This window comes from Lacerta agilis, chromosome 2 (assembly GCF_009819535.1).
Source record: "Lacerta agilis isolate rLacAgi1 chromosome 2, rLacAgi1.pri, whole genome shotgun sequence".
Lineage (NCBI taxonomy): Eukaryota > Metazoa > Chordata > Lepidosauria > Squamata > Lacertidae > Lacerta > Lacerta agilis.
Window position 1 is genome coordinate 112932422 of NC_046313.1, and position 27335 is coordinate 112959756.

A 27335-nucleotide genomic window follows, 5' to 3' on the forward strand; every position below is an offset into this window, starting at 1 on the left:
CACCTTAGGGATCGCCTTCAGATGTGCAAACACATACACACACACACCTCAACACATACAAAATAGACGATGTGTTTTTTGGAATACGAAGTTTTATTTCTAAACAATATCTTTGCCCTTTTGTTGCTTCGCAGTGCAAGAGAACAAGCGGGAGAGTCTGCTCGCTCTCTGCCCGGAGGAACCAAGAGGCTCCGAAACGGTTAACAGCAGCGACGGGGCTGCCGTTCCTAGAGCGGAACGGAAGGCTGGCGGGAGAGGCGGAGCTTCCGCTTCCTGTTACGCTTCCGGGGGAGATGCTGGGCATGGCGGCGGCTGTCCTCCCTGGAGGCGGGTAACTGGGGGGGGGGAGTGTCGGCAGATCAAGGGGCGGATTTGGGGGGGGCGAGAGGGAGGGGGATGCCAGGAGGAAGAGGCGCAAAAGGGATGGAGCCACGTCTCTCCTGGGGGGATCTAAGAGGCGACGGGGAAAGGTCTTCATCTCCTGGGAGGGGAAGTGGGAGACTTTGAATGGATCGTCCTTAAATTGTAAGTTTCCCTTCCTAGGGAACTTGAAGGGCTGCCACAGAATGTCCTATTCTCTTGACTGCAAATTTGACAGTCTTAATTGGGGCTAAGACATATCCAGCCCCATTACTTACACACTTGCCATTTAAAGGACCATATTCATGCCACAATTGCTTTTCAGTTTTCTGTGCCACAGTATTTTTCTATGCTTTGACTTTCACTGCCTCCCTATGACACTTCCAAGAGAGGCTTTCAATAAAAGGGTATATCCAGGTACCAAAATGAGCAATTTTGTTCTGTAGCTTGCTGATCTAAGCACCGTTTATACTGTTGTTGGCCAGAAAAATCATAATCTCGGCCTTATGTTAATTTATTGGCAGGCTTTCTTGATTACACTATGTGCTGAACTCCAAGTTATTTTTGAGGCCCGATCGGAAAAGTGAGCGGAATACTAAATCACCGGCATGCATCAAGATTGGAGTTATTTCTGTTCCTAATTACCAGACACGGGGAGTTTGCATCGCCTAAACATGGCACCAAATGATTCATATAGTGAGCGGAAGCCAGAATGCAGCCTTGCTTCACTCCTCACAACGTTCCAAAAGCATTAGTCTTACTGTCATTTAAGCCTACTCTGAGCTTCATTTCTGCGTTGCTCTTGTATAAATAGCAGAAGTCTGCAGTTGATGCTGGCATTTTGACATTTCTCCCACAGTCTGTTTCAATTATTTTTAATGTTCTTGGTATGTTTCCTTATAATATAGTTCAGAGTAAAACATGGTCCATGGTACAGGCAGTGACCATCTTGGGTGCATTCAATTAATGCGCAATGGCTGACACGGGGAACAGGGGCGGGGAGCATTTATATGCGCTCCAGCTACACACGGGGGACCAAAAACAAAAGGCCCTCTTTGTACTGCTTGCAATTTTCTGCCTTTAGGAGATTTATACAACGCTTAATCTCAAAGTGGCAGGTGATTATTATTATTATTATTACTACTAATACCTGTAGTTATATTTAGTCACTTTTTATGAAAAGTAAATTCAAAGCAATCTACAATATGATACAAAAATCAAAGGCACTCTAAAACAAATCAAAACGAAAGCTTAAAGTTCTGTATGTGAATGTTTGTCATTCCAAACCAAAATTTTGGAGTCTCTTGCATTGTTTAATTTCCTCTCTTTCCTGCACTTTTCTTTTTCTAACTGCTACACTTGCAAGGGCAAAAAATTATGTTTCTATTAAGTACAGCAGTTTCTGCAAGAGCATCGTGGGCAAAAGTGGTTAAAAATAATAGAGAAACAAACAAATTCAGGTCCACATTAAAGTCCAGTAGGACTGAGGCCTTATTTATTTCCATAACATCAGATGGGAGGGCGTTCCACAGGGCGGGTGTCACTACCAAGAAGGCCCTCTGCCTGGTTTTCTGTAACTGCACTTTGTGCAGTGAGAGAACCGCCAGAAGACCCTCGGAGCCAGACCTCAGTGTCCAGGCTGAATGATGGGGGTGGAGGCGCTCCTTCAGCATTTCATCAGTTTGCCTTTTTATTCCATCAGGAGATGCTGAAGGGATGCTGGCAGAAGGGGAACAATCAGAAGTGTCACCAAAAGGATCCAAAGAGCAGGTGGAGCAAAGGAAGCTGAGGGCTCAAGATGGAGGCAGCAGGCGAGAGAGGAGACGAAAGCAGAAGCTGGAGGGTAAATCAGGTACCGTATTTTTCGCTCCATAGGGCGCACCTCGTTTTTAGAGGAGGAAACCCAGTTTTTTTCTGGTTTTCCTCTAAAAGCCTTGTTTTTTTGAGGATCAGCTAAAAGTTTAGCAGCTTTTTTTGCAAAGGGAAAAACCCTGTTTTTTTAGGATCAGCTAAAAGTTTTGCAGCTTTTTTTGCAAAGGGAAAAGCCCTGGTTTTTTGAGGATCAGCTAAAAGTTTTGCAGCTTTTTTTGCAAAAGGAAAAACCCTGTTTTTTTTGAGGATCAGCTAAAAGTTTTGCAGCTTTTTGCAAAGGGGGAAAAGCAAAGCTCCTTTTGCAAAGGGGGAAAAGCAAAGAAGAAAAGCCCCGTTTTTATGGGGTTCAACTCACATTTCTGCAGCTTCTAAAGGAAAGGGAGCCTTTTCTACAGTTTCCAGACGGATAATCTAATCAGCCAGTCACATGTCGCTGGGGAAACAAACAACCTCCCTCTGCAGCACATTCAACAAAGGAGGGCAGGGCTGAAAGGGAGCCGGGGACTCTTATCTCTCTCCCGATCTCTTGCTGATCAGCTGCTGAGCGTGGGGTCCTTTCAACACCCCCTTTTCTCTTCGTAAAATAAAAAGCATGATCCTCTTTTGGCCCCTGGGCAATTCAGCTCCAGGGACCACTAGTCGCGCCATAAGACGCACAGATATTTCCCCTTACTTTTTAAGAGGAAAATAGTGCATCTTATGGAGCGAAAAATACGGTATGTCTCAGTGTGGTGAAAATCAAATTCACAGAGAGGAGAAAAAGTAAGAATGTACAATGTGTGGAAGTAGATTTGGTTATCGCTCAACTCTTACTTCACATCAAAGAGTGCACACAGGGGAGAAACCTTATAAATGTTTTGAATGTGCAAAGAGCTTCACTCGCAGCAGCCTGCTTACTAGACATCAACAGACTCATAGAGGGGGCAAACCTTACAAATGTTTTGAATGTGGAAAGAGCTTGAGTGGCGGGCATTCCTTTACCTTGCATTAAAGAATTCATACAGGGAAGAAACAGGAAGTGTTACATTGCACAATTTTTTGTGTGTGATAGGAAGTGCCTTCCGTTTTCTTCCAGGTTCTGGTGTCTTTTGAGGAGGTGGCAGTATATTTCACCCAGGAAGAGTGGGCGCTCCTGGGTCCAGCTCAGAGGGCTCTCTACAGGGAAGTCCTGCTGGAGAATTATGAGGAATTGGCTTCTCTGGGTAAGCATCCTTTGGTTGAGAGATGTGTATGTTTGTTTCCCAAAATCCATTGACCACATAAAACGTTAAAGAAAAAGAACCTCAAAGCAGTTTACAGAAAGAATAAAGCAATAGAATTATCAGGAAAATAGCTAAAAAAAAACAACCCAACTATTTAAACCATTCAAAAAATGATTAAAACCAACACTGCCCTAAAAACCAGATTGAAACACAAGACAACTTGTCTTATTTGCCTGGAAAAAGTGACGTAAACAAGAATGTTTTTATTAGCAGGTTCTAAATAGAGAGCCACAAAAAAACCACCCCTAAACAATGATGTATCTTCTGCTTTTCCCTCAAAGAAGGGCCTCTGTTTCCTCAACCTCGCCTCATCTCCTGGTTGGAAGAAGAGGAAGAGGAGTTTGTCCAGGAGAAAGAAGCAGGTGGGTGCCTAAAGAAGTATATCCCTGCTTCCTGTTCTCAAGGTGGCTAAGCAGATCCCTGTGGTCAGTCCACGAACTATGAGCACAGCAGCAACACTTCCCAGTTGTGAGGTTTTTTTGGTTTCCCGTTAATTTATTTATTTGTTTTTTCAAATTGTTGTTGTTGTTCAGTCATTCAGTCGTGTCCGACTCTTCAAATTACAGTTTTACAATCACATATCCAACATACAACAATCTAGTTCGTTCCAAGTACTGAACTGCTCTGTGGTTGCCCAGTCATAACTATTTATATTTATTATCGGCTGTACTCATAAAACGCGGGTGGCGCTGTGGTCTAAGCCACTGAGCCTTGGGCTTGCCGATCAGGAGGTCGGCAGTTCAAATCCCCGCGACGGGGTGAGCTCCCGTTGTTCGGTCCCTGCTCCTGCCAACCTAGCAGTTCGAAAGCACAAAGTGCAAGTAGATAAATGGGTACCGCTCCGGCGGGAAGGTAAACGGCGTTTCCGTGCGCTGCTCTGGTTCGCCAGAAGCAGCTTAGTCATGCTGGCCACATGACCTGGAAAAACTGTCTGCGGACAAATGTCGGCTCCCTCGGCCAGTAAAGCGAGATGAGCGCCGCAACCCCAGAGTTGTCCGCGACTGGACCTAACGGTCAAGGGTCCCTTTACCTTTACCTTTACTCAAAAAAAGGACCCAAAACGACTTAACAAAGAACTCAGGTGTGCTTCAGAGTAAAACATTCCTTCCTTAGGAGCTTGAAAAATGGGCAAGATGCTTCCAATCAGTTCAAGAACCAGCTTGAAAAAGTAGTTGAGCAAACACATGCCACCTTCCTTCCACGTACATTATGAAGAGGAAAAAACAAAATGTCTTATCCTGCTACCTTTTCCATGCCACTTTTGCAGGTAGTCGAAAAGCACTAGTGACATGCCGCAGGTCCTCTCCTCTTTGGGATGAAGTGGAAGGAATGGCTCTCCCTTCAGCTCAGGTAATTGGGTCGGGGGGGGTGTCTCCTCCTGTGGCTTCTTTGTTTGTTTAATTGGTTTGTGTTTTTTGAGGCAGCATATATTCTCTCAGCATGGTAGAAATAGAGTAGAAACATAACTCCATGCAGGAGGGGCACGGAGCCTCTGCCCACAGGTTCCAAATAGCTGGCTGGCACAGAAAGTGAGTCCTCCCCTCTTATTGGGATCCCCCTAGCGAAGCTGATGAACTGACTGGCGCCGACTGTGAGCCCTGCTTTGTTTGTTTGCAGGCATGGTTTTAATAATAATAATTTATTATTTATACCCTACCCATCTGACTGGTAGCACCTTAGAGACCAACTGAGTTTGTTCCTGGTATGAGCTTTCGTGTGCATGCACACTTCTTCAGATACACTGAAACAGAAGTCACCAGATCCTTAAATATAGTGAGGGAGTGGGGAGGGGTATTGCTCAGAAGGGTGGTGGGAATGGGTGATCAGCTGATAGGTGTGGAAAACCTGTTGACGACTCTTAACGGCTGTAATTAGTCTTGCAGGGAAAGGCAAGTGGTGAGATGGCTAAAGATAGCTTTGTTATGTATAATGAGATAAGAATCCAATGTCTTTGTTCAGACCAGGTTTCTCCATGGTTTTAAGTTTGGTGATTAGTTGTAATTCACACCTATCAGCTGATCACCCATTCCCACCACCCTTCTGAGCAATACCCCTCCCCACTCCCTCACTATATTTAAGGATCTGGTGACTTCTGTTTCAGTGTATCTGAAGAAGTGTGCATGCACACGAAAGCTCATACCAGGAACAAACTCAGTTGGTCTCTAAGGTGCTACTAGAAAGAATTTTCGATTTTGTTTTGACTATGGCAGACCAACACGGCTACCCACCTGTAACTCCATCTGACTGGGTTTCCCCAGCCACTCTGGGCAGCTCCCAACAGAATATTAAGAGCACGATAAAACATCAAACATTAAAAATTCCCTAAACAGGGCTGCATTCAGGTGTCTTCTAAAAGTCAGATAGTTGTTTCTCTTAAGATTTAGTGTCAGGAGTATAACGTATTCCTGGACACCGCAGAGTTAGACGCAGACTTTTCTGGAAGCTTCTGGCTGTTGTGAAATTGACTAGACAGCTCAACGCAGGAACTCAGCAACTCACTGGATAACTATATACAGTATTTATTGATTGAAGCAACTAGCATCCATAAGTTACTATTTACAGACTTTAAACAAAACATAAACTCTTTTCCACTCTGTCTCTCTCTCTCTCTACACTGACCACTAACCACAAAACACTCACCACACTAACCACACAGCTCTCACACAGAGCTCAGTCTTTAGGAACTCACTGACCAATCACAGGTTGTTGCTAAGGGTCTGAGAGAGAGCAGATCTGGGCTTTCTGCCAACTAGTTAATTGCTTGGAGATAGACAGCTGCATTTCTGCACGTAGGCAACTCTGAAATCTCTAACAGTTTCTTTCCTTGACATCTGATGGGAGGGCATTCCACAGGGCGGGAGCCACTACCGAGAAGGCCCTCTGCCTGGTTCCCTGTAACCTCACTTCTCGCAGTGAGGGAACTGCCATAAGGCCCTCAGAGCTGGACTTCAGTGTCTGGGGTTGAATGATAGGGGTGGAGACATTCCTTCAGGTATACTGAGGCGAGGCTGTTTAGGGCTTCAAAGGTCAGCACCAACATTTTTGAATTGTGCTTGGAAACGTACTGGGAGCCATTGTAGGTCTTTCAGGACCGGTGTTATATGGCCTCGGCGGCCGCTCCCGATCACCACAGACCCTCATGCTTTTTACACACGCTGCTCTTACCCTCCGTCCAGGCAAGGGAAAAAAGCATTGTCAGACATCAAGGACACATTCTAGGTGGGCACAAACCTGTGGGGTGCAAATCAGGGCCGTTGTGAGAGGTGTGTGTCCTGGGAAGAATTCCAATAATACAAGGTCTGGAAGGTTGCAGGGCCTGACATTCCTCACTCCTGATTTCTTCTTCTTTTTCTTCTTTGGCAATCGCTCGTAGCCAAGTGTCTTCAAAGCCTTTGATCCCTTTGGTAAAGGCTGTTCTCCAATTGGAGCGCTCGCAGGCCAGCGTTTCCCATTTGTCGGTGTTCATACTCCTTTTTTTATAGATTTGCCTTGAGAGAGTCTTTAAACCTCTTTTGTTGACTCCCCTGGTATACATAAAGACTCACTGTGTGGTGGTTCTGGAGGTGGGTTCTCAGAATGGTATTTTTTTTACTTCCCTTCCTTGGATATTTTCTCTCTCTTTTTGTTTTCCTTTTTTTGGAAAGTCACTATCAGAATCATGGAAATTGCCTCCTTTTTTTTCAGAGTCTGGTGTCCTTTGAGGAGGTGGCTGTCTACTTCAACAGGATCGAGTGGGCCTTGCTGAATTCAGGCCAGCAAGAACTCTACAAAGATGTCATGCTGGATAATTACAGGAACTTGGCCTCTCTGGGTAAAGATCCTTCTGCACTCGCTTTCTTGAATTCCTTATCGTTCTTCTCTCCATATAGGAAGTCCATGGTCAGTTCTGGCTAAGCCAAGCCTGCCTGTGCTAGCAGCCAAAATTAGAGAGGCACCACCCAGCTTAGGTGCCTACTGAGGTCATTTTGGGCTTTTGGGGCTAAATATGTTTTTCCCTTAAGCTTTCACCCAGACATTTGGTCATTGATTCTGCTCATAATCAGAACAGACACCCAATGTGTAGTCAGCAGAGTAAAAACATAAACACACTTGTCACTGCAGGGTTCCTTAGAAAAATAGACCACAGGCAATTAGCTTCATCCAGCAGAGTTTCCTACTAACGGTCACAAATCCATATCTGTCAGGATTGGCATAGTCCAGTGGTGGAGAACCTATGGCACGCGTGCCAGATTTGGCACGCAGAGCCCTCACTGCTGGCACGCGCACCATCGGCCCATCCGTGCTGTTGTTGTTTTTTCCCCAGGCTTGCGTCCGCTGTTGAAACCTTGAACTTTTATTTTATTTTATTTTTGGCTAGTCGCTGGAAATTGTGTTTGGCGATTGATCTGTTTTTCAATTTGCTGCGTCAGTAGTTGTTTCTGATTGGGCATAACAGCGTTCTTTTTTTAACCCTTATTGTGCTGTGTGTGTGTTTTTTGGCGCTTTGGCAGACGATGATGTCGGCGCTGCATGTTAGTTCCAGCGAAGGTATTATTTGTCATTTATTTCTGTTCTCTCCCCCCACCAAAAAAAGCTCAGCAGCTTTGGGGCGCCCCCCCCCCCAAAAGCAAAGCAACTTTTGTACGATCCCCCCCAAAAAGCTCCAAAACTTTGGTCGGCAGCTCCTCAAAAAAAGCTCAACAAGTTTGGGCACTTTGTGATAAATAAGTGGGTTTTGGTTTACAGTTTGGGCACTCGGTCTCTAAAAGGTTCGCCACCACTGGCATAGTCCATAAGAAATCCAGTTGCAGCAGACTTAACTTAATCTTACAATAAGACTAAAACCTCAATGCTAAGCATAGGCTAATATATACAGATCACCACACCAGAAGGAAAGAGAGACAGAAAGTGAAACCAGCTGTTTCAGCTTCTCTGAAGGAATAACCCAAACATCAGGAACCTTCTGCTTGTTTCTAGGCGGAATAGAAACTTACTTGTTAGCTAGAAACTTTCAGCTTGCACCAGCTTGTATCACACAGAGAAGCTTCCAGAACCTTCTTGAATCAATTAGAATAGAAAAGATCTCTACACTTGAAACCAATACTTTCTTGTACCAAAAAACGCAAACTAACACATTTATGGAATTTTAAACCTGAAGATATTGTTCTGTTGCTGTTGTTTTAATTTTTATTTTGCGATTATTCAGTAAAATACATTCATTTCTCATTTATGACTGTAATAAATATCTAATACAGAACCATAAAATGTCCCTAATCACCTCCTATTCTTTTCTTATCCATATTCCTGATTGTTCTGTCGTTTTTGGAGTTTATAGGGAACAATTGTATTGTTTTCGGAGTTTTATTCAGTTTTTACTTTGTACACCGCTTGGATATCTTTATGTCATGAAGAGGTTTATAGATCTTTATTTATAATCATGGATAATAACAACAACAACAATAATAATACATCAGGCCAGTCAATGTGGCACCCTCCAGATATTGTAGACTCCAGTTCCCATCAACCACAGTCATGGCAGATGGGAATGGCAGTCCAGCAATGTCTCAAAGGTGCCATGTTGGCTACCCCTACATTCCACTATTGCCTGCCTGGTATTTCATTCCTCGCTGGGCAGGCTGTGGGCACCAGATGAAATTTCCAGGTCCATCCTCATTGGTGTCCCCGTTCAAATATCTGGTCTTTTAGGAAGGCATGGTGGTATGGAAAAGAGAGCATGCTTTGGATTTAATAATAATAATAATAATATTTATTTGATTTTTCCAATGCAAAGTTCTAAAAATCCATATATACAGGTGAAATTTGAAAAATTAGAATATCGTGGAAAAGTCCATTTATGTAAGCAATTGTTCTCAGTAGCTACTGGAGTTTAATATGTGAGATAGACTCATGACATGCAAAATGAGATATGTCAAGCCTTTGTTATAATTGTGATGATTATGGCGTACAGCTGATGAAAACCCCAAAGTTGAAATTGTTAATTTGGGGTTCTCATCAGCTGTACGCTATAATCATCACAATTATAACAAATAAAAACTTGACATATCTCGCTTTGCATGTCATGAGTCTATCTCATATATTAGTTTCACCTTTTAAGTTGAATTACTGAAAGAAATGAACCTTTCAATGATATTCTAATTTTTCGAGTTTCACCTGTATTTTCATTTCATTATATATCATCTCCCTTGCAGTCCACTGCCACATTTTCTTTACATTTCCAGCAGATATTTGTACTTGTCCTATACATTTTTGCCAGCTTAAAGGTAAAGGTAAAGGGACCCCTGACCATTAGGTCCAGTCGCGAATGACTCTGGGGTTGCAGCGCTCATCTCGCTTTACTGGCCGAGGGAGCCGGCGTACAACTTCCGGGTCATGTGGCCAGCATGACTCAGCCGCTTCTGGCGAACCAGAGCAGCGCACAGAAACGCCGTTTACCTTCCTGCCAGAGCGGTACCTATTTATCTACTTGCACTTTGACATGCTTTCAAACAGCTAGGTTGGCAGGAGCAGAGACCGAGCAATGGGAGCTCACCTCGTCACGGGGATTTGAACCGCTGACCTTCTGATCGGCAAGCCCTAGGCTCTGTGGTTTAACCCACAGCGCCACCCGCATCCCTTTTGCCAGCTTAGTAGGAGTCAAATACCAGCAGTACGTCATTTTCATATAGTTTTCTTTCAAAGTACAACATGCCGTGAATTTCAGGTCTGTTTTCCATAACATTTCCTAATCTGCCACCTGAATATTATGTCCCAGATCCTTTGCCCAGTGTATCATTACCAACTTGACCTGTTTGTCTTTTGTACATGGTTTGGATTTTCTGCAAACCTTTGCAGTCCTGGGTGCCATCAATAACGCTTTTTGCTTTCTTTCTTTTTATTCCATGAAGAAGGGCCACTGATGCCCCAATCGGACCTAATCTCCTGGCTTGAAGAAAAGGAAGATTGGTTGGTCCAGAAAAGAGAGGCAGGTGGGTTCTTGGGTATAGAAGATGGATTGGGGGGGGGGGTGACCTGTTGCTTTTTGGAGGTTGCTGAATTGGAATCTCCTGGTGTTTTTCTAGTACGTTCTATGTAGAATCAAAGAATTGTCGAGTTGGAAGGGACCCTGAGGGTCAGGGTGGATTTGATTTAAATCAAACTGATTTAAATCACTAGTCAGTAAGGCTCAGGGTGGATTTAAATTTTTTTAAAATCAGATTTTTAAAAAATTTAAATCGGATGATTTAAATCGGAATATTTTTTTATTTAAATCCACCCCGAGCCTTACTGACTAGTGATTTAAATCGTGATTTAAATCAAATCCATCCTGCTGATGGTCATCTAGTCCAACCAACTGTAGTGCAGCAATCTCGACTGAAGAATCCATGACAGTGCGGATGGAGCAATTAGTGATAAATGGAGTTGATTTGGAGATGGATGGATGTTGCTATAATCACAGTTGCTTTAGTGATGTGGTTGGGGTCAGCGATGGATGGATATGGTTGTTTTGGTGGTAGATGGAGTAGTTTGGTGATTGTGGGAGGGGATGGTGCAGTGATGGATGGAGATGGAGTTGCTTTGGTGTCACCAGAGCAATGTTTCTAGGTCCATCTAGTGCTTCCCCTCTCCCATTCCTGCCCTGTTTCAAAGATCTGGTCTTTGGGGTTGGAACGGAGGTATGGGAAAGAGACAGCATGGTTTGGATTTTCTGTAAACTTCTACATCAGGGGTCAGCAAACTTTTTCAGCCGGGGGCCGGTCCACTGTCCCTCAGACCTTGTGGGGGGCCGGACTATATTTTGGAAAAAAATATGAACGAATTCCTATGCCCCACAAATAACCCAGAGATGCATTTTAAATAAAAGCACACATTCTACTCATGTAAAAACAAGCCGATTCCCGGACCGTCCGTGGGCCGGATGGAGAAGGTGATTTGGCCACATCTGGCCCCCAGGCCTTAGTTTGGGGACCCCTGTTCTACACTCCCAGGGGCCATCGATAACAATTTTTGCTACTTTTTTAATCCCATCAAGAAGAGCCTCTGGTGCTCCAATTAGACCTCATCTCCTGCCCTGAAGAAAAGGAAGCACTGTTGGACCAGAAGGGAGTGGCAGGTAAGTCCTCGGATATAGAGCAGGGGTGGGAAAACTCTATGGTCTTCTGGTTGTTGCAGTAATGCAATTCCCATGAATGGTTTCATCGTCTCCTGGCATTTTTGTAGTACATTCTAAGCAGAGTGGATGGAGTGGCTGGTCATGGGTGGCGTTTGATGATTGAGAGGGTTTGTTGATGGATGGAGTGCTTTGGTGACGGTGGGAGTGACTGGTGGAGTAATGGATGATGGTCGAATCGCTTTGGTGACCCCAGACGGATGTTTTAAGGTCTGTGCATTGTTCTCCTCTATGCTTGTCTTCTTTCAAATATCTGGGTGGTTGAAACAAAATAAAAAATTCCTTCCAGTAGCACCTTAGAGACCAACTAAGTTTGTTCTTGGTATCAGCTTTCGTGTGCATGCACACGAAAGCTCATACAGTGGTACCCCGCAAGACGAATGCCTCGCACAATGAAAAACTCGCAAAACGAAAGGGTTTTGCAAGTTTTTAGTTGACTCGCGAGATGAATTCGTCTATGGCCGTGCTGTAAGCCGGCACCGGAGCTGTGCGGCACCGCGTTTTAAGGCTGCAGTGAGCGAACAGTCGATCCATGCGCAGTCGATCCAAGATGGCGGACGCGACGCGGACAACACCCTTCCCCACCGGAGCCAAAAGGTAAGCTCGCTGCAGCTTTAAAACGCGGCGCGGCTCCGGTGCCGGTCGGGAGGGGCCCCCGGACTTTCCCCCCCATAGGAACGCATTAATTAAATTTTAATGCGTTCCTATGGGAAACGGTGCCTCACAAGACGAAATTTCCGCAAGACGAAGAGTCTTGCGGAACGAATTAATTTCGTCTTGCGAGGCACCACTGTACCAAGAACAAACTTAGTTGGTCTCTTAAGGTGCTACTGGAAGGAATTTTTTAAATTTATTTTTTTGAACATGGCAGACCAACATGGCTACCTACCTGTAACTAGGTGGTTGAGATGGTGTCAGAGCCTGGACTGAGGAAGAATGGTGGGATCCCCCCCCCTTTTCCTGAACCTTCCCTAGGGCAGGAGGGTAGTATTGATTTAGTTTGCAGAGGGGCATAGTCCAGAGGGGGAAAGCTGGGAACTAATGGGTGAGGAACAGCAAAAAGAGGAAACACCGGGAGAGAGACAGCTGGCAGATTCAGACCTTGGGCATCATTCCTGATGCCCGCCCCCTTCCCCTAAGACTAGATGGACTTGGAAAGTGATGGAACAGAAAGCACAATGACAACAAGCTCAGATTACCTCATGTAGGAGTGATGTAGATTAATGGAGACACAGGGGGTGAACCTTTACTGGGAGCAATGCCATTTTTTAGTGTGATATGCATCCCTTGTCTCTTGCTGTGATTATTAAAGAACTTATCTGGTAAGAGCACTCTTTTCGTTTGATCTGCTTAATTACTGCCACTGGGGGAGGGATCCGATTCACCGAAGCTTGACATGGGATGGAGGGCTGACATGGTTCGGATTTTTTTTTTTACCTTTTGCAGTCACAGGTGGCATCAGTAACAGTTTTTGCTTTCTTCTTATCCTATTAAGAATGGCCTCTGGTGTCCCAATTGGACCTCACTTGGTTTGAAGAAAAAGAAGAGTTGTTGGTCCAGAAGAAAAGGGCAGGTAAGTCCTTGGATATAGAAGATGGATGAGGGAAACCCTGTGGTCTCCCAGATGTTGCTAAATTGGAACTCCCATGAGCAGTTTCAGCTACTCCTGGTGTTGTAGTACATTCTGTGTAGAGTGGATGGAGCTGGTTTGGTGATAGATGGATTTTGCTCATATATAGTTGCTTTGGTATGGAATTGGGGTTGGTGATGGATGGAATTGGCTTTTTTGGTGGTGGATGGGCTGTTTTGGTGATGGCAGAAGTATCTAGAGCAGGGGTGGCCAACTCCCAAGAGACGGTGATCTACTCACAGAGTTAAAAACTGGCAGTGATCTACCCCCTTTTGGGGGGTTCAGGTCAATTTTGAGCTTTTTTTTAGGAAGGAGGGTCAATGGGGGGTTGGGTAAAAGTTGTTTAGTTTTTTCAGGGAGGAGGTAAAATGTTGAGCTTTTTTTAGGGGAGCCACAGTTGTTCAGCTTCTTTGGGGGAAGCCAATCATCTACCAGTGATCTACCACAGACGTCCAATGATCTACCAGTAGATCACGATCTACCTGTTGGACATGCCTGATCTAGAGGAATGGTTTGATTGCTGGAGTGGTTTGAGAGGGAGAGATTTGTTTTTGGCAATGGATGGAGTTGGTTTGGTGATAGTGAAAGTGGTTGGGGACGGATAGGGTGGTTCAATGGTTAGAGCAGATAGAAGGATTTGATGACTGAGGGAGAAACGCATGAGTGATTTGTGCTTTTTACAGGATCTTAATTTTCTGTCTGCCCCCTCCTCATGCAGGTGATGGACAGGACAATGAGAATTATCAGGCGCCATATATAGCGTTGTCAGAAACAACCACACATGATATGGGGAAGGAAATGTTTGGAAATCAAAGAGAAAGACACAAGGCAAACCAATCAAAGCCTAGGCAGAAGAAGCAATCTGCTTCCCAGGGAGCTGAGGTCCATGAACTCTTGATCCCTCCAGAAGACTGTAAAGATAATAAGAATATTACGTGTCCGGTGTGTGAGAAAATATTCCAATATAGATCACAGTTAAATACACATAGCAGAAGTCACACAGGAGAGAAACCATACAAATGCACAGAGTGTGGGAAGAGCTTCAGTACAAGCAGTTCCCTTACTGCACATGGAAGAACCCACACCGGAGAGAAACCATATAAATGCATGGAGTGCGGAAAGAGCTTCAGCCAAAGAGGAAGTCTTATTGCCCATCAAAGAACCCACACAGGGGAGAAGCCATATAAATGCATGGAGTGCGGAAAGAGCTTCAGTCAACTTGGACATCTTATTTCCCATCAGATAATCCACAAAGGGGAGAAACACTGTAACTCCGGACAGATTGACTGTGGAGAGGGCCTCCATGATAGCATAACCTTTACTGAACACCAGAGAACCCACACAGGAGAGAAGCAGTATAAATGTCTGGAATGTGGGAAGAGCTTTGACATGAGAGGAACCCTGGCCAAACATCAAAGAATCCACACAGGGGAGAAACCATATAAATGCACGGAGTGCGGAAAGAGCTTCCGGGCTAGTTGGACCCTTTGTATACATAAACGAATCCACACGGGGGAGAAACCATATAAATGCTTGAACTGCGGGAAGAGCTTCCGGGATGGCGGAACCCTTGCCAAACATCAAAGAATCCACAAAGCGGAGGAAAGATACATCTGTACGGACTGTGGAAAGGTATTTCGGGGGAGCGGTAGCCTTACTTTACACCAAAGAGTCCACACAAGGGAGAAGCAGTGTGCTGGGTGGAACCTTTCCAAACATGAAATAATCCTCATGGGAAAAACCGTGTAAACTTATGGAATGTCAAAATGCCTTCTCTAGTATACAGTTACTGAGTCACCCTTGTATGCATGATAGCATTAACCCGAGCCAGAAATGAGCTCTAGTTAACCACTCCCAGCAGCCGTTCTCTCCCCCCCCCTCTTTCTCTCCGACTTCCTGAAAGGCACCACTACCCAGCGTGGCTCCCAGCTCAAGGAAACCACGTGAATGAATCTTTCTACAAGCGTTTTCTACAGTCCCCGTCTTTGCTAACACAAAAGACTGCGTGGTTCCTTTTTGTAACGAAACCAATTCCTTTTCCTTTTAATCAGCTCGGAACCTTTCCTTCCTTGCTTTTACTGCCAATGGATGGAGACTTGTTTGCTGTAACTTCTAAAACTAAACCCAACTGTTTTCATGGGGAACATTTGTTTAAAGGCGAATGAGAGCAGACGTAGAATCTAACCAAATTTTTATGTGCTTGGTACCAGTCGGCAATTGTGCTAACTCTGTATGAGAAAGTAAATCTTTTTCTTCAAACCTCTCTCTGCAGCATCAGGTTATGGGGCTCAGGCAAAACCTAGGTCGGAGGTTTTCAACCTTTTTGGGTCCACGGCTCCCTTGATCAACTACCTTCTTTCTACAACACCCCTGTGGGGCTCAGGAGCCCCGTTAGGTCACTCCTTGCCTGCAGAGCTGGCAGACTCTCACCCTTTTTCAAACACCCTCCCTTGTGGAGTGTTCTATCAGTCTCCTCTTCCCTCCTCTCCCCTCTCCTTGGGAGTCCTCCAGACAGCCGCTGCTGCTGCCTCTTTAAGGAGGAGGAGTTTGGATTTGATATCCCGCTTTATCACTACCCGAAGGAGTCTAAAAGCAGCTAACATTCTCCTTTCCCTTCCTCCCCCACAACAAACACTGTGAGGTGAGTGGGGCTGAGAGACTTCAGAGAAGTGTGACTAGCCCAAGGTCACCCAGCAGCTGCATGTGGAGGAGCGGGCAAGCGAACCCGGTTCCCCAGATTACGAGTCTACCGCTCTTAACCACTACACCACACTGGCTCTCTAGAGTAGTAAGCTTTCATAGAACCATAAAATTGTAGGGTTGGAGGGGATCCTGAGGGTCATCTAGCCGGAATATTTTGCTCAGTGTGTGGCTCAAACCCATGGCCCTGAGATTGCGGACCTTGGACTGAGTAAATGTGAACCTATCCAGATGATGCAGGTCAGCAGTACAAAGCTGTCAAGGACCAAGAAATTCCTGGCATGCACAAAACACATTGGGGTGAGAGATCACTACATTTGTGAACATGTCCAGAATGGAATTGTGCAGCCAGTTTATTGCCCCATCAAACAGCTGACATACTGAGCAAACCTTTACATGTGCGGAGCTTTGAGTCAAGATGGGACTCTTGAGGGGGAGGGACTTTACATGCTATGCTTGTATGTTCTTTGCATGTACACATCTGCTTGTCAGAGAAGAGAAACTGGCAATACACTTCATATCTGAAGAAGTGTGCATGCACATGAAAGCTTATACCCAGAACTACTTAGTTGGTCTCTAAGGTGCTACTGGACAATTTTTTAATTTTTTAAATTTATTTTGGCAATATACAGTTACTGACACCTGTGTGCATGAAAGTGTTAACCAGAGCCAGAAATGAGCTCGTTAACATGGGAGAGACTCCAAGTAGCCTTTGCTTCTTCCTCCCTCTCTCTTTCGCTCTTGCCTTCCTGGAAGACGCCAGTAGCCAGCATGGTTCCCAGCTCAAGAAAAATCTACATCCTGTATCTTTGTTAATGTAATTTTTGTTACATTAAATTAAACTTAATTCTTTTTGTAATATAACTTATTTATTTTCCTTTTAAATTGCTTGGAACCTTTTCTTCCTTACTTTTACTTCCAATGGATGGAGACTTGTTCGTTGCAGTTTCTGAACCTCTGTAAGTAAAATACTCACTTTTCCAAAGCTACGTGTCTGAGATTTATTCTAGCCTAAGTATTTTCATGGGGAACAATTGTTTGAAGGGCAGGTGTAAAATCTAACCAAATTTTAACGTGCTTGATACAAATGTGCTAACTCTGCTACAAGAAAGAATTTTTTTTTCAATCTCTCTCTCCAGCATGGGAAAAAGATATGAATGCATGGCATGTGGGAGGTGTATGAACACCTTACATTACATCAGGAGTGGGGAACATCCAGTCTATGCTTACCTCTCCCAGGCAGGGCCAGCCCACCCATTAGCCTCTAACTTTTATTCCAGCACCCCTTTGAAACATCTCCATTCTCCCAGGTGTTTCATAAAATCATACAGTTGGAAGAGACCCTGAGGGTCATCTAGTCCAACCCCCTGCAGTGCAGGAATATTTTGCCCAATATGGGGCTCAAACCCATGACCCTGAGATTAAGAGTCTTATGCTCCACCAACTGAGCACGTCCAGGTCTCGGGATGTGTTGAACTGGTTTTAAAGTTAACATTGTATTAGCTAGGTCCCCCCCCCCAATTATTTCTAGCTTTAATATTTGAGAGGCTTTAAGTTGGCTGTCATTTGGTATTACGTTTTTGTGATTTCTGTTGCTAGGCCTTATGCAGGATTGTTCTGATTTTGTATATTCATTGAGATGTTTTCATTTACAGTATTGTTTGTGACTACTTAAAAGTTTGTTATGTTTTTAGAAGTGCTGGTGTGAATTATGTGATTGTTTCTGTAAGCCGTATTGAGCATGGTTTAATCACGGAAAGGAAGCATACAGACAGGGGCGTTTCTAGCCCCCTGGCTGCCAAGGGCGGCAAGCCAAGAGGCACCCCTGGGGGCGGGGCATTGCGGCATGTGCATGGGTCATGACGTCATGACGCACGTGCACAGCGCGATGCCACGCCCCTGGGGATGCCCCCGCAGGGGGGGGAAAGGAAAGCAAAGCGGGCGCTTGAACGCACCCGCTTTGCTTCCTTTTCTCTCCCTTTGGGCGCCGAAAGGGGCGGCCGAAAGGGGGGGAGAAGCAAACAGGCGCGTTTAAGCGGCCGAAAGGGGGGGAAGCGCCCGTTTGCTTCCCCCCCCCTTTTCATTTTCGGACGCTTCTTTCGGTGCTGGCTGGGCTGCGGCTCTGCAGCCCAGCCAGCATTGAAAGAAGCGTCTGAAAGGGGAGAAAAGCGCCAGTTTGCTTCCCCCCCTCTTCCCTTTCGTCCGAAAGTGAAAAGGGGGGGAAAGCAAACGGGCGCTTTTCTCCCCTTTCGGTCGCTTAAACGCGCCTGTTTGCTTCGCCCCCCCCCTTTCGGCGTATTTTTAAGTCCCATTGCTGATCCCTCCCCCACAAAAAACCCCCTAAATTTCACCTCCTGAAGTGACAAGTACTATGCCCTGGGCTGGTCAAATGCTCCCGCCTGAAAGCCTGTAGAGCTGCTGCCAGTCAGTGCCTGCAATAGTAGGTGCTAGGTGGGCCAGTATCTAATCTGTATAAGGCAGCTTCCTGTGTCCCTGCAGGCAGCAGGGCTTCTCTTTCCAGACAACTTGAAAACACACAAACAGACACACACACACTTTGCATCTCGCGCTCCGTCTTGGGGCTCCTCCTCGCGGTCACCTGACCTCCCTTTGCCAGGGCAGGAAGCCCGCGCGGGAAGCGGCGGCCCCTCCCTCCTTTCGCTGCCTCTCTAGGACGCCGCGCATCTCTCGGTTTAACCCCCAACAAGCCGGCAGCCGGTGAGAAGATGAGCCCGGCGGGATCAGGAGGTGCAAAAGAAATTTTGGTTTAGGGTAACAGATGCAAAGGACGCAAATTACCTCCACCCCTTAGGAAAGGTATTTCAGGAGTCATAGAAATCACGGAATTGTAGAGTTGGAAGGGTCCGGGAAGGGGAGGGGTCATCTAGTCCAACCCCCTGCAATGCAGGACGAGGCAGCTGTTCCCGCGACCACGCGCCAACCAACCCAGGTGATCAGATCACTTCTCTTTAAAAAGCAGGACAACGCAGCAGGATTGTGAACCTTAAGTTTAAATATATTCAGTTACAGGTGGGTAGCCGTGTTGGTCTGCCATAGTCGAAACAAAATGGAAAATTCTTTCCAGTAGCACCTCAGTTGGTCTCTAAAGTGCTACTGGAAAGAATTTTCTATTTTGTTTTAAATATATTGTTCATTGTACGGTAGTATAATATACTTTGCTAATTTTTCCCTTTACGGAATTCACTGTTTTTTGTAGCAAACAAACGATTCTATTAATTAGAACCCTCTTTCTTTCTTCCTTCCTTTCTTCCTTCTTTGCCTTAATTCATCTGGCCATCTGGCATGGATGCTTTTTATTATTTATTTAATTAATTAAATCTGTATATTTGATTGACCTGACTGACACTCTATGCCCTTTTAAAATGTTGCTCTTTTGGAGGGGGACGTTATTGGGTTATTGTTTTTATCTTGATTATATATATTGTGATCTTTTTTGTGAACCGCCCTGAGACCTCCAGGTATAGGGCAGTATAAAAATTATAAGAATAAGAATAAGAATAATATAACACACTTCATCTGTTCTCAGAGCGGTTCACAACATAAAAAGAACAAAATACCCTAAAAAGAACAAGAGCAAATAATAATAATGCACACAAACCAATAAACCCCCTCCCCCCCCACATTGCTGGAGGGTTGGACTAGATGACCCTCAGGGTCCCTTTCCAACTCGAGTTTCTTCATCCCTGCAGCAGGGAATTCAGAGGTGCAAGAACATTGTTCTGGTGACCACAGGTAGCCTCGCTCATGAATTTGCCCAGTCCTCTCTTAAAAGCCTTCTGGATTTGTTGGCCGTCGCTGCCTCCTGTGGGAAGAAGTTCCGCAGTTCAAACCTTCCACTGTGTGGAAGGACTTGTGCTCACCTGTCCTGAACCTTCCGTCATTCATCCTCACTGGATAACCCTGCTGGTTGTAGATGTTGAGAGAGGTCTTCCTCCTCCTAGGAGACCCAGTGGGGACCCATCCAATGACAACATATCACTTGTATATCATTGGGGGGCATAGTAAAATATTTGGGGTTCAGGCCTGCCCTGCATAATCGATCACATGACGCAGCACACACACACCATTTGAACATTAACGTTCAAATTAACATTAACAGTGCCCATTAACATTTGGGAGGCACAGGCCCCTCAAATATTTTATTGGGGGGCCTGAAGGGACTTTGGCACCTAGAAGTTGGCTCATGCACCAAGTGTCCCTCACACGTGGGAAGGGTTAAAGTAGCAAATGTGCCATTCCTAGAGAGGTGTGCATGTGAGAAATCACAAGGAGGTGACATTTAAAAAGTGAGAGAGCATCTGCTTTTCCGGTTCCTCCACCCACTTCCTTAATTATTTCCTCTTTTACCTACTAGAAACAGAAGCCGTCTGTCTTTAGACTTTCTCCTAACCAAAGATCCAAGGTGAAGCTGGCTGGTGAGTGGACAAGAGGAAAGTTGGTGTGGTGCCCCTTAGAAAAGCTGCCTTATCCCCACATTCTGACCCTTGGTGCATCTACCCCAGTGCTGTTGACACTGGCTGGCAGCAGCTCTCTGGGGTATCAGGTGTGTTACCTGGGGTATCTATCAGGTGTGTTACCTGGACATGCCGAGGGGACATTGTGCATGAAAAGTGGATGCTCTGAGAGACAGCAGCCCTCTGCTGAGATAGGAATATTCACCCAAATAATTCAGGAAGCTGTGTTTTGTCAGTGAGCTGCTGAGAGCTGCCAGATGACATTTTCTATTTCCATGCCTGCAGAGCTACAAGTCCCAAGATTTCCCTGGTAAGAGGCATTGGTTGTTAAGCCACACTGGTCTCCTAACAACTCTCGGCACCCGCTGGCAGACAAAATGGATGGAAAATGTAGAAATGGCTAGTTTAATGGGAAGAAGTGGTCAGGAAGAAAGAACTTTCAAAAAAAAGAATGGGGGATGGGAATTGCAGAATATTTGAAAAACTACTGTAAACAACTTAAAACGTTAGCAGGACTACAATAAATTGAGCAGTTACATTTATAATGGAAGGGAAAACCAGGAAAGGAAAAAGTAAGGCAGTAAAGGGAAAATAAAATGAACCATAGAAGAGAGTGAAGGGAAGTTGAATATACTTGTATGGTTTAAACTCTGTAATTTATATAAATGTAAAATTATATAAATGTAAAATTGAAAATGATAAATAAACCTCTCGCCACCCTTAGGAAACTATGCTTCCCAGGATTATTTGTGGGAAGCCATGATTGTTTAAAGACACGGGTGTCACGTTGGGTTAAACCACTGAGCATAGGGCTTGCCGATCAGAAGTTTGGTGGTTCGAATCCCTGTGACGGGGTGAGCTCCCGTTGTTCGTTCCAGCTCCTGCCCACCTAGCAGTTCGAAAGCATGACAAAAGTGCAAGTAGATAAATAGTTACCGCTCCGGCAGGAAGGTAAATGGAGTTTCCGTGCGCTGCTCTGGTTCGCCACAAGCGACTTAGTCATGCTGGCCACATGACCTGGAAGCTGTCTGCGGACAAACACCGGCTCCCTCGGCCAGTAAAGCGAGATGAGCGCTGCAACCCGAGTCATCCGTGACTGGACCTAATGGTCAGGGGTCCCTTTACCTGTACCCATTACTGTTTAAAGTGGTATTATAACTGCTTTAAATGACCGTTCTGTGGAAATCAGAAAAAGACCTGCCATCCTGATATTTTGTTGCCTGCTGTTCCGCCAAGACTTTTTAGAGAATTCATTTGATTCCATGTCGCCCATTCGTCCTGTGTTTTATGATTTGATAGTGTTAAGGTTTTAAAACATTTATTTTAATTATTATTATTATTATTATTATTATTATTTATTAAACTTCTATACTGTCCTTCATCCGTAGATCTCAGGGCAGTTCACAACATGAAAATATAAGATAAAACCACAGAATATGTAATAGAGCAACAACAACAAAACCAATTTAAAAAACCACCCCCCCCACCCCATCCCAGAAACACATTTAAAAGGGTATAGGATGTTTCTGAAAATTAAAAAAAATAATAAGAATAAAAGGGTATAGGGTGTTCTGTGATATTTCCATGATTTTACTGTAAACTGCCACAATGGTCTGGCATAGTCAAAACAAAACAAAATAAAAAAATTCCTTCCAATAGCACCTTAGAGACCAACTTAAGTTTGTTCTTGGTATGAGCTTTCGTGTGCAAAACAAAATAAAAAAATTCCTTCCAATAGCACCTTAGAGACCAACTTAAGTTTGTTCTTGGTATGAGCTTTCGTGTGCATGCACACTTCTTCAATATTTTGGTCTGTGTTCTTTTCTCCTGCAGGGAGATCTGGAGTTTTCACCGCATCTTTGGCGACTCTCTTGACTGTCTACACATGCAAAAAATAAAACAATAAAATAAAACAATAGAACCTCCCCCCCCCCCCCGGAAGAACTGGTCACCTATAACTGCTCCAACAGCTATAACTGCCCTTCTACGGAATCAGGTCACTGGTCCAGTGGGCTTAAGACTTTATCTTCCAAGGTTCAGGAGGAAGATTCCCCATCCTTATCCTTGGGTGGTGGGTGATGGAAATGGCGGAGGGGTTTGTCATGGCATCGCCGGATCCCCAGGAAGAAGTCCCTTCTGGGCAGGAAGGACAGCCCAGGATCAAAATAGAGGAGACATGCTTCTCAGAATCTGAACGTGAGATGGGAGTGAAAGGGTCCGAAAGAGCCCCTCACATCTTCAAGGCGGGGAGCATTCGGGAATTGCTTTGCAAGGCGCCGGGGAGACAGTTGACGCAGGTTCCAGGCGAAGGGCTCCTTCAGCAATGGGAGAGCCAGTGGCAAGAGTTCCTGGGGACCTTGGAGGCCCCCCAGATGCCGGAGGAGACCACCCCCTGGGACGACGCCAAGGCCTTCCTGGCCTCCTTCGAGCAAGTGGCCAAAGCTTGCCGTTGGCCCTGGGAAGAGTGGGCGGCCAAGCTGCTGCCGGCCCTCAGCGGGGAAGCCGAGAGAGCCTTTTGGAGCCTGGAAGCCGGAGACAGAGAGGATTATGGGAAAGTGAAGGCGGCCATCTTGCGCGGGGACACCATCAGCAGGGAGAAGAACCGCCAGTACTTCCGGCGCTTCTGCTACCGGGAGGCTGAGGGGCCACGAGGGGCGTATAGCCGCCTCCAGGAGCTCTGTCGGCGGTGGCTGAAGGTGGAGAGGCACTCGAAGGAGCAGATCCTGGAGCTGCTGATCTTGGAGCAGTTCCTGACCATCTTGCCAGCCGAGGTCCAGAGCTGGGTCAGGGATCGCGGGCCGGAGACCTGCTCCCAGGCGGTGGCCCTGGCTGAGGATTTCCTGCTGAGGCAGCTGCAGGTGGAGGAACAGGAGCAGCAGGTGAGACAGAGAGGGGGGAAACCACCATTATAATTCTGCTAAATCTCAGGAATCGGGTGGGGAACGTACAGAAGAACCTGGACCATCTCGTCTAGCATCCTAATCTCACATTGAACCTGGACCATCTCGTCTAGCATCCTAATCTCACATTGGCTCCTTAGCAGGACCTGAGATCAACTGCCTTCTCTGCACTTGCGACCCCCAACAATGGACGTTGTTGGTCTCGGCCACGAAAGGTCTTCGTGGATATCCCCTCAATGCACGAGGGACGGTTGGCTTTCCTGGTCAGTTCCTCTGGCTCAGGCTCTCTGACTCTGATGTGGCAACCATTTTGTGTTACGCGACACACACCCAACGTAGCTGTTTTGTGTCATGCCACACCCCCCCCCACCGGGGAGCCATTTTGTGACGGGTGACCATTTCCTCGAAATTCCAATTGTGTCCTCTGGCCTAGAAAGGTTGGTGACCGCCTCTTTCCATATGAACCTACCCGGACCCTAAGATCACCTTCTGAGGCCCTCCTTCATGTGCCTCCTCCTCGAGAGGTCCAGAGGGTGGCAACACGAGAACAGGGCCTTCTCTGCGGTGGCTCCGTCTGTGGAATGCTCTCCCCAGGGAAGTTCGCCTGGCGCTTTCATTATACACCTTTAGGCGCCAGGCAAAAACGTCCGTTTTTAACCAGGCCTTTGGTTGACCTGACTGACATTCTATACCCTTTTAAAATGTGGCTCTTTCCGGGGGGGTTGTGGTTTTTATTTTTATTTTGTATCTTGTGATCTTTTTGTGAATCACCCTGAGACCTCCAGGTATAGGGCGGTTTACAAATTCAATAAATCATAATATTATATTGACACCTTTCAGCGGGATTGGCGGGTGCCAAATCTGATTTAAGCTTACAGCGTCCACACTCTTGATTTTTCTCGTTGTATTCTGTACCTGCTTCAGGTGTCTACAGAGGCAGATGTGAATCCCCCCAAAGAAGAGGAGGTTCTGGAGCCCGGAGAGGTGCTGGGGCCCAGTTGGGAGATCAGTGATGCAAACCATGCTGGTCTTCTGTTGTGTAAGGCTATCTTCTTCTTATTTAGACCAGGAATGGAGAAATCTGTATCATTGGACAACTGCAGTTCCCATATTTATTTATTTTTTAAAAATCATATTTATTATTTTATACACAAAAATTAAACAATCCACATACTACAAACTAACAAACACAAACTACAAATCACACAAAATAAACACAAATATCTACCTCTTATCAAATACTCCTTCCTCACATTGTAGTGGGACTTCCTCCTATCTCCTCTTCCTGTGTCCCTTGTCAAATATTCTTTAGTAACTTCTAAACTTCTTAAATTCCTACGCTTTGTTTATAATTTCTAAACATATTATATATCTAAACATATTAATCACTTTTAAAAACATAATTACCTAATTATTTAATCTTATCTATTTCTCTTAAACTTAAACCTACACATCCTCTAACTTAACTTAATCACCTATGTTTTACTCTGTAGCCTAGCTTTCCTTCTAGTTATATCTAACTTTCAATCATACAATGCTTTTTTTGATACAATTTAAATTTCATCCATTCTTCTTCCACTGCGTCGTCCCTCTGGTCACAGAGTTTCCCGGTCATTTCTGCCAGCTCCATATAGTCTATCATTTTCACCTGCCATTCTTCTATCGATGGTAATTCTTCTGTCTTCCAATTCTTAGCTATCAAAATTCTAGCTGCTGTTGTGCTGTTGTGGCATACAAAAATAAGGTTCTATCACTTTTACAAATGTCTTGGCCTAGGATGCCCAGCAAAAAGGCTTCTGGTTTCTTCTTAAATATGTTTTTCAACACTTTTTTCATTTCATTATATATCTTTTCCCAGAAGTCTTTTACCAACTGCAGTTCCCATAATGCCCATTTCTGCCTTCCTCCTCTACCACGCTGGAAATTCAGATCTTCTTGCACGACGCCAATTCACATAATGCTCCTTTCCATTCTTCTGGGTCTTCTCCCAGAATTCTGTTCTGGGGATTCTCCTGACTCTCCAGATCAGATCTGGGGAAGCCCCAGGGGGCACATGGGAGGAAGAAGAGAAGGAGGGGAAAGGGTTAGGGTTAGGGTTAAGGTAAAGGTGGGAGCGGGACTAAGATGCCTTTGAGGTCTCCTTCCAACTCTACAATTCCGGAGAATTATTAACCTGGTGATTAATCAATGCAATAAATAAAAATAAAAATAAATTGCAATTATTATTATTATTATTATTATTATTATTATTATTATTATTATTTGTACCCCCGCCCATCTGGCTGGATCTCCCCAGCCACTCTGGGCGGCTTCCAACAAAAATCAGATACAAAAATATCACACATTAAAAACTTCCCTGAAAAGGGCTGCCTTCAGGTATTTTCTGAATGTCAGGTAGTTAAAATAAAATAATACAATAACTATTTTCTGCATTGGCTGGGAGTGGAACCTGATGCCCTTTGGGATCTCAGCCACTTCTGCAATTCTAATTAAATAATGTGTCGACGTGGCAGTTTTTAAAGTTGTGCCGTGTTCTTTCTCCCTCTTTCCAGGCGATCCCGTTTCTGCGGATGCAAAGACCCGCCACTTCTTAGAATGTCCCTTGCAGAGAGAACCCCAGGGGCCGCCGCTGCAAAGAACGGGGCGAGACGTTCCCCCGTGCAACAAGCAGGAAGAAGCAGGAAGAAGTTCTAACGGGCTGGCGAGAGGGACAGAAGCAAGTCCAAAGGAGAAAGCTGCCTGGGAGTTGGACAAGAGCCAGCCAGGGACCCTGGGGACTGAGACCCAGGCCGCCTCCCCAAATGGGAATAGCGTCAAACTGAAGCCGCCGCTGGGCATCCATCCTGGGCCAGGACCCTACAAATGCTCCGAGTGCGGGAAGAGTTTCTGCCGGCGCTCCTACCTGTCCCAGCACCACCGCATCCACACCGGGGAGAAGCCCTACGAATGCTCCTACTGCCAGAAGGCCTTCCGGGTGCGCGCTCACCTCACGAAGCACAGGCGCCTGCACATGGGGGAGAAGCCCTACAAGTGTGGGGACTGCGGCAAGGGCTTCCGCCAGTCGTCCAACCTCCATAAGCACTTGAAAATGCACGTGGGCGCCCCGATCTACAGGTGCCCAGATTGCGGGAAGAGCTTCGGCCAGCGCTCCAAGTTTTGCCAGCACCGCAAGGCGCACGCCGGCGGGAAGACCTACCGGTGCTCGTGGTGCGGGGAGAGCTTTGGCGAGCTCCGGCTCCTCCGCGCGCACCGGCGGAGCCACGCGGCGGAGTGGGCCTACCAGTGCCCCACCTGCGGGAAGGCCTTCAATCACCGCTCGAGCTTCCTGAAGCACAGGGTGACCCACACGGGGGAGAAGGCCCACAAGTGCCCCACCTGCGGGAAGGCCTTCAGCCAGTCCTCCAACCTTCGCAAGCACCAGAAGATCCACACCGGGGAGAAGCCTTACAAATGCCTCACCTGCGGGAAGTCGTTCACCCAGCGCTCGCACCTCAACCTCCACCAGAACACCCACAAAGGGTTCAAGTCGTACAAATGCTTAGGCTGCGGGGACAGCTTCACCAACAGGTCGCACCTTATGAAACACAAACTGAGACACGCCAGCACAAAAGTGGCAACTTCGGCCTGAAATCCCCCCTTAATTTTATAAGGCGGGTAAATTGTATTTATGTTTTTAATTTATATGAAGCTTAGGCCCTTGCACGTTGACTGCTTCCCTCCGTTCCACAAATTTGTTAGGAAGACTTGGGCGATCCTCTCTCTCGTTTCTGCTCGTTCACTCGGCCCCACTCATCCGCAATATGTGGGGCAGATGATATTGATCTACCTTAACAACAACAACAACAATTTTATTATTTATACCCTGTAAATGCCTAATAAAGGTTTGATAAGTAAGTAGTATTATTTACACCCCGCCCATCTGATTATTTATACCCACTGTGGGTGGCTTCCAACACATATAAAATACAATAAAATGTCAAATGTTAGGAA

The 27335-nt window shown here is 45.7% G+C and overlaps 1 protein-coding gene across 1 annotated transcript; it reads left to right on the top strand.

Moving 5' to 3' along the window:
* Positions 1-275: 275 nt before the first annotated feature.
* Positions 276-26988, top strand: LOC117042471 (zinc finger protein 184-like). The gene is made up of 14 exons (XM_033142017.1): positions 276-331; positions 2063-2212; positions 3308-3434; positions 3776-3856; positions 4762-4844; positions 7179-7305; positions 10379-10459; positions 11503-11583; positions 13136-13213; positions 13989-15015; positions 20387-20406; positions 22486-23324; positions 24270-24384; positions 25898-26988. The coding sequence occupies exons 2-14, from the start codon at positions 2159-2161 to the stop codon at positions 26971-26973; spliced, it is 3789 nt and encodes a 1262-aa protein (XP_032997908.1). The 5' UTR covers positions 276-331; positions 2063-2158; the 3' UTR covers positions 26974-26988.
* Positions 26989-27335: the final 347 nt, after the last annotated feature.

Excerpts from the sequence above, each read along its gene's own strand:
- LOC117042471 (XM_033142017.1), top strand. The coding sequence starts at position 2,159 with ATGGAGGCAGCAGGCGAGAGAGGAGACGAAAGCAGAAGCTGGAGGGTA. Across the intron at positions 20,407-22,485 it reads ATCCAAGGTGAAGCTGGCTG|GAGGAAGATTCCCCATCCTT; the intron begins GTGAGTGGACAA and ends TCCAAGGTTCAG. Across the intron at positions 23,325-24,269 it reads TGGAGGAACAGGAGCAGCAG|GTGTCTACAGAGGCAGATGT; the intron begins GTGAGACAGAGA and ends TACCTGCTTCAG.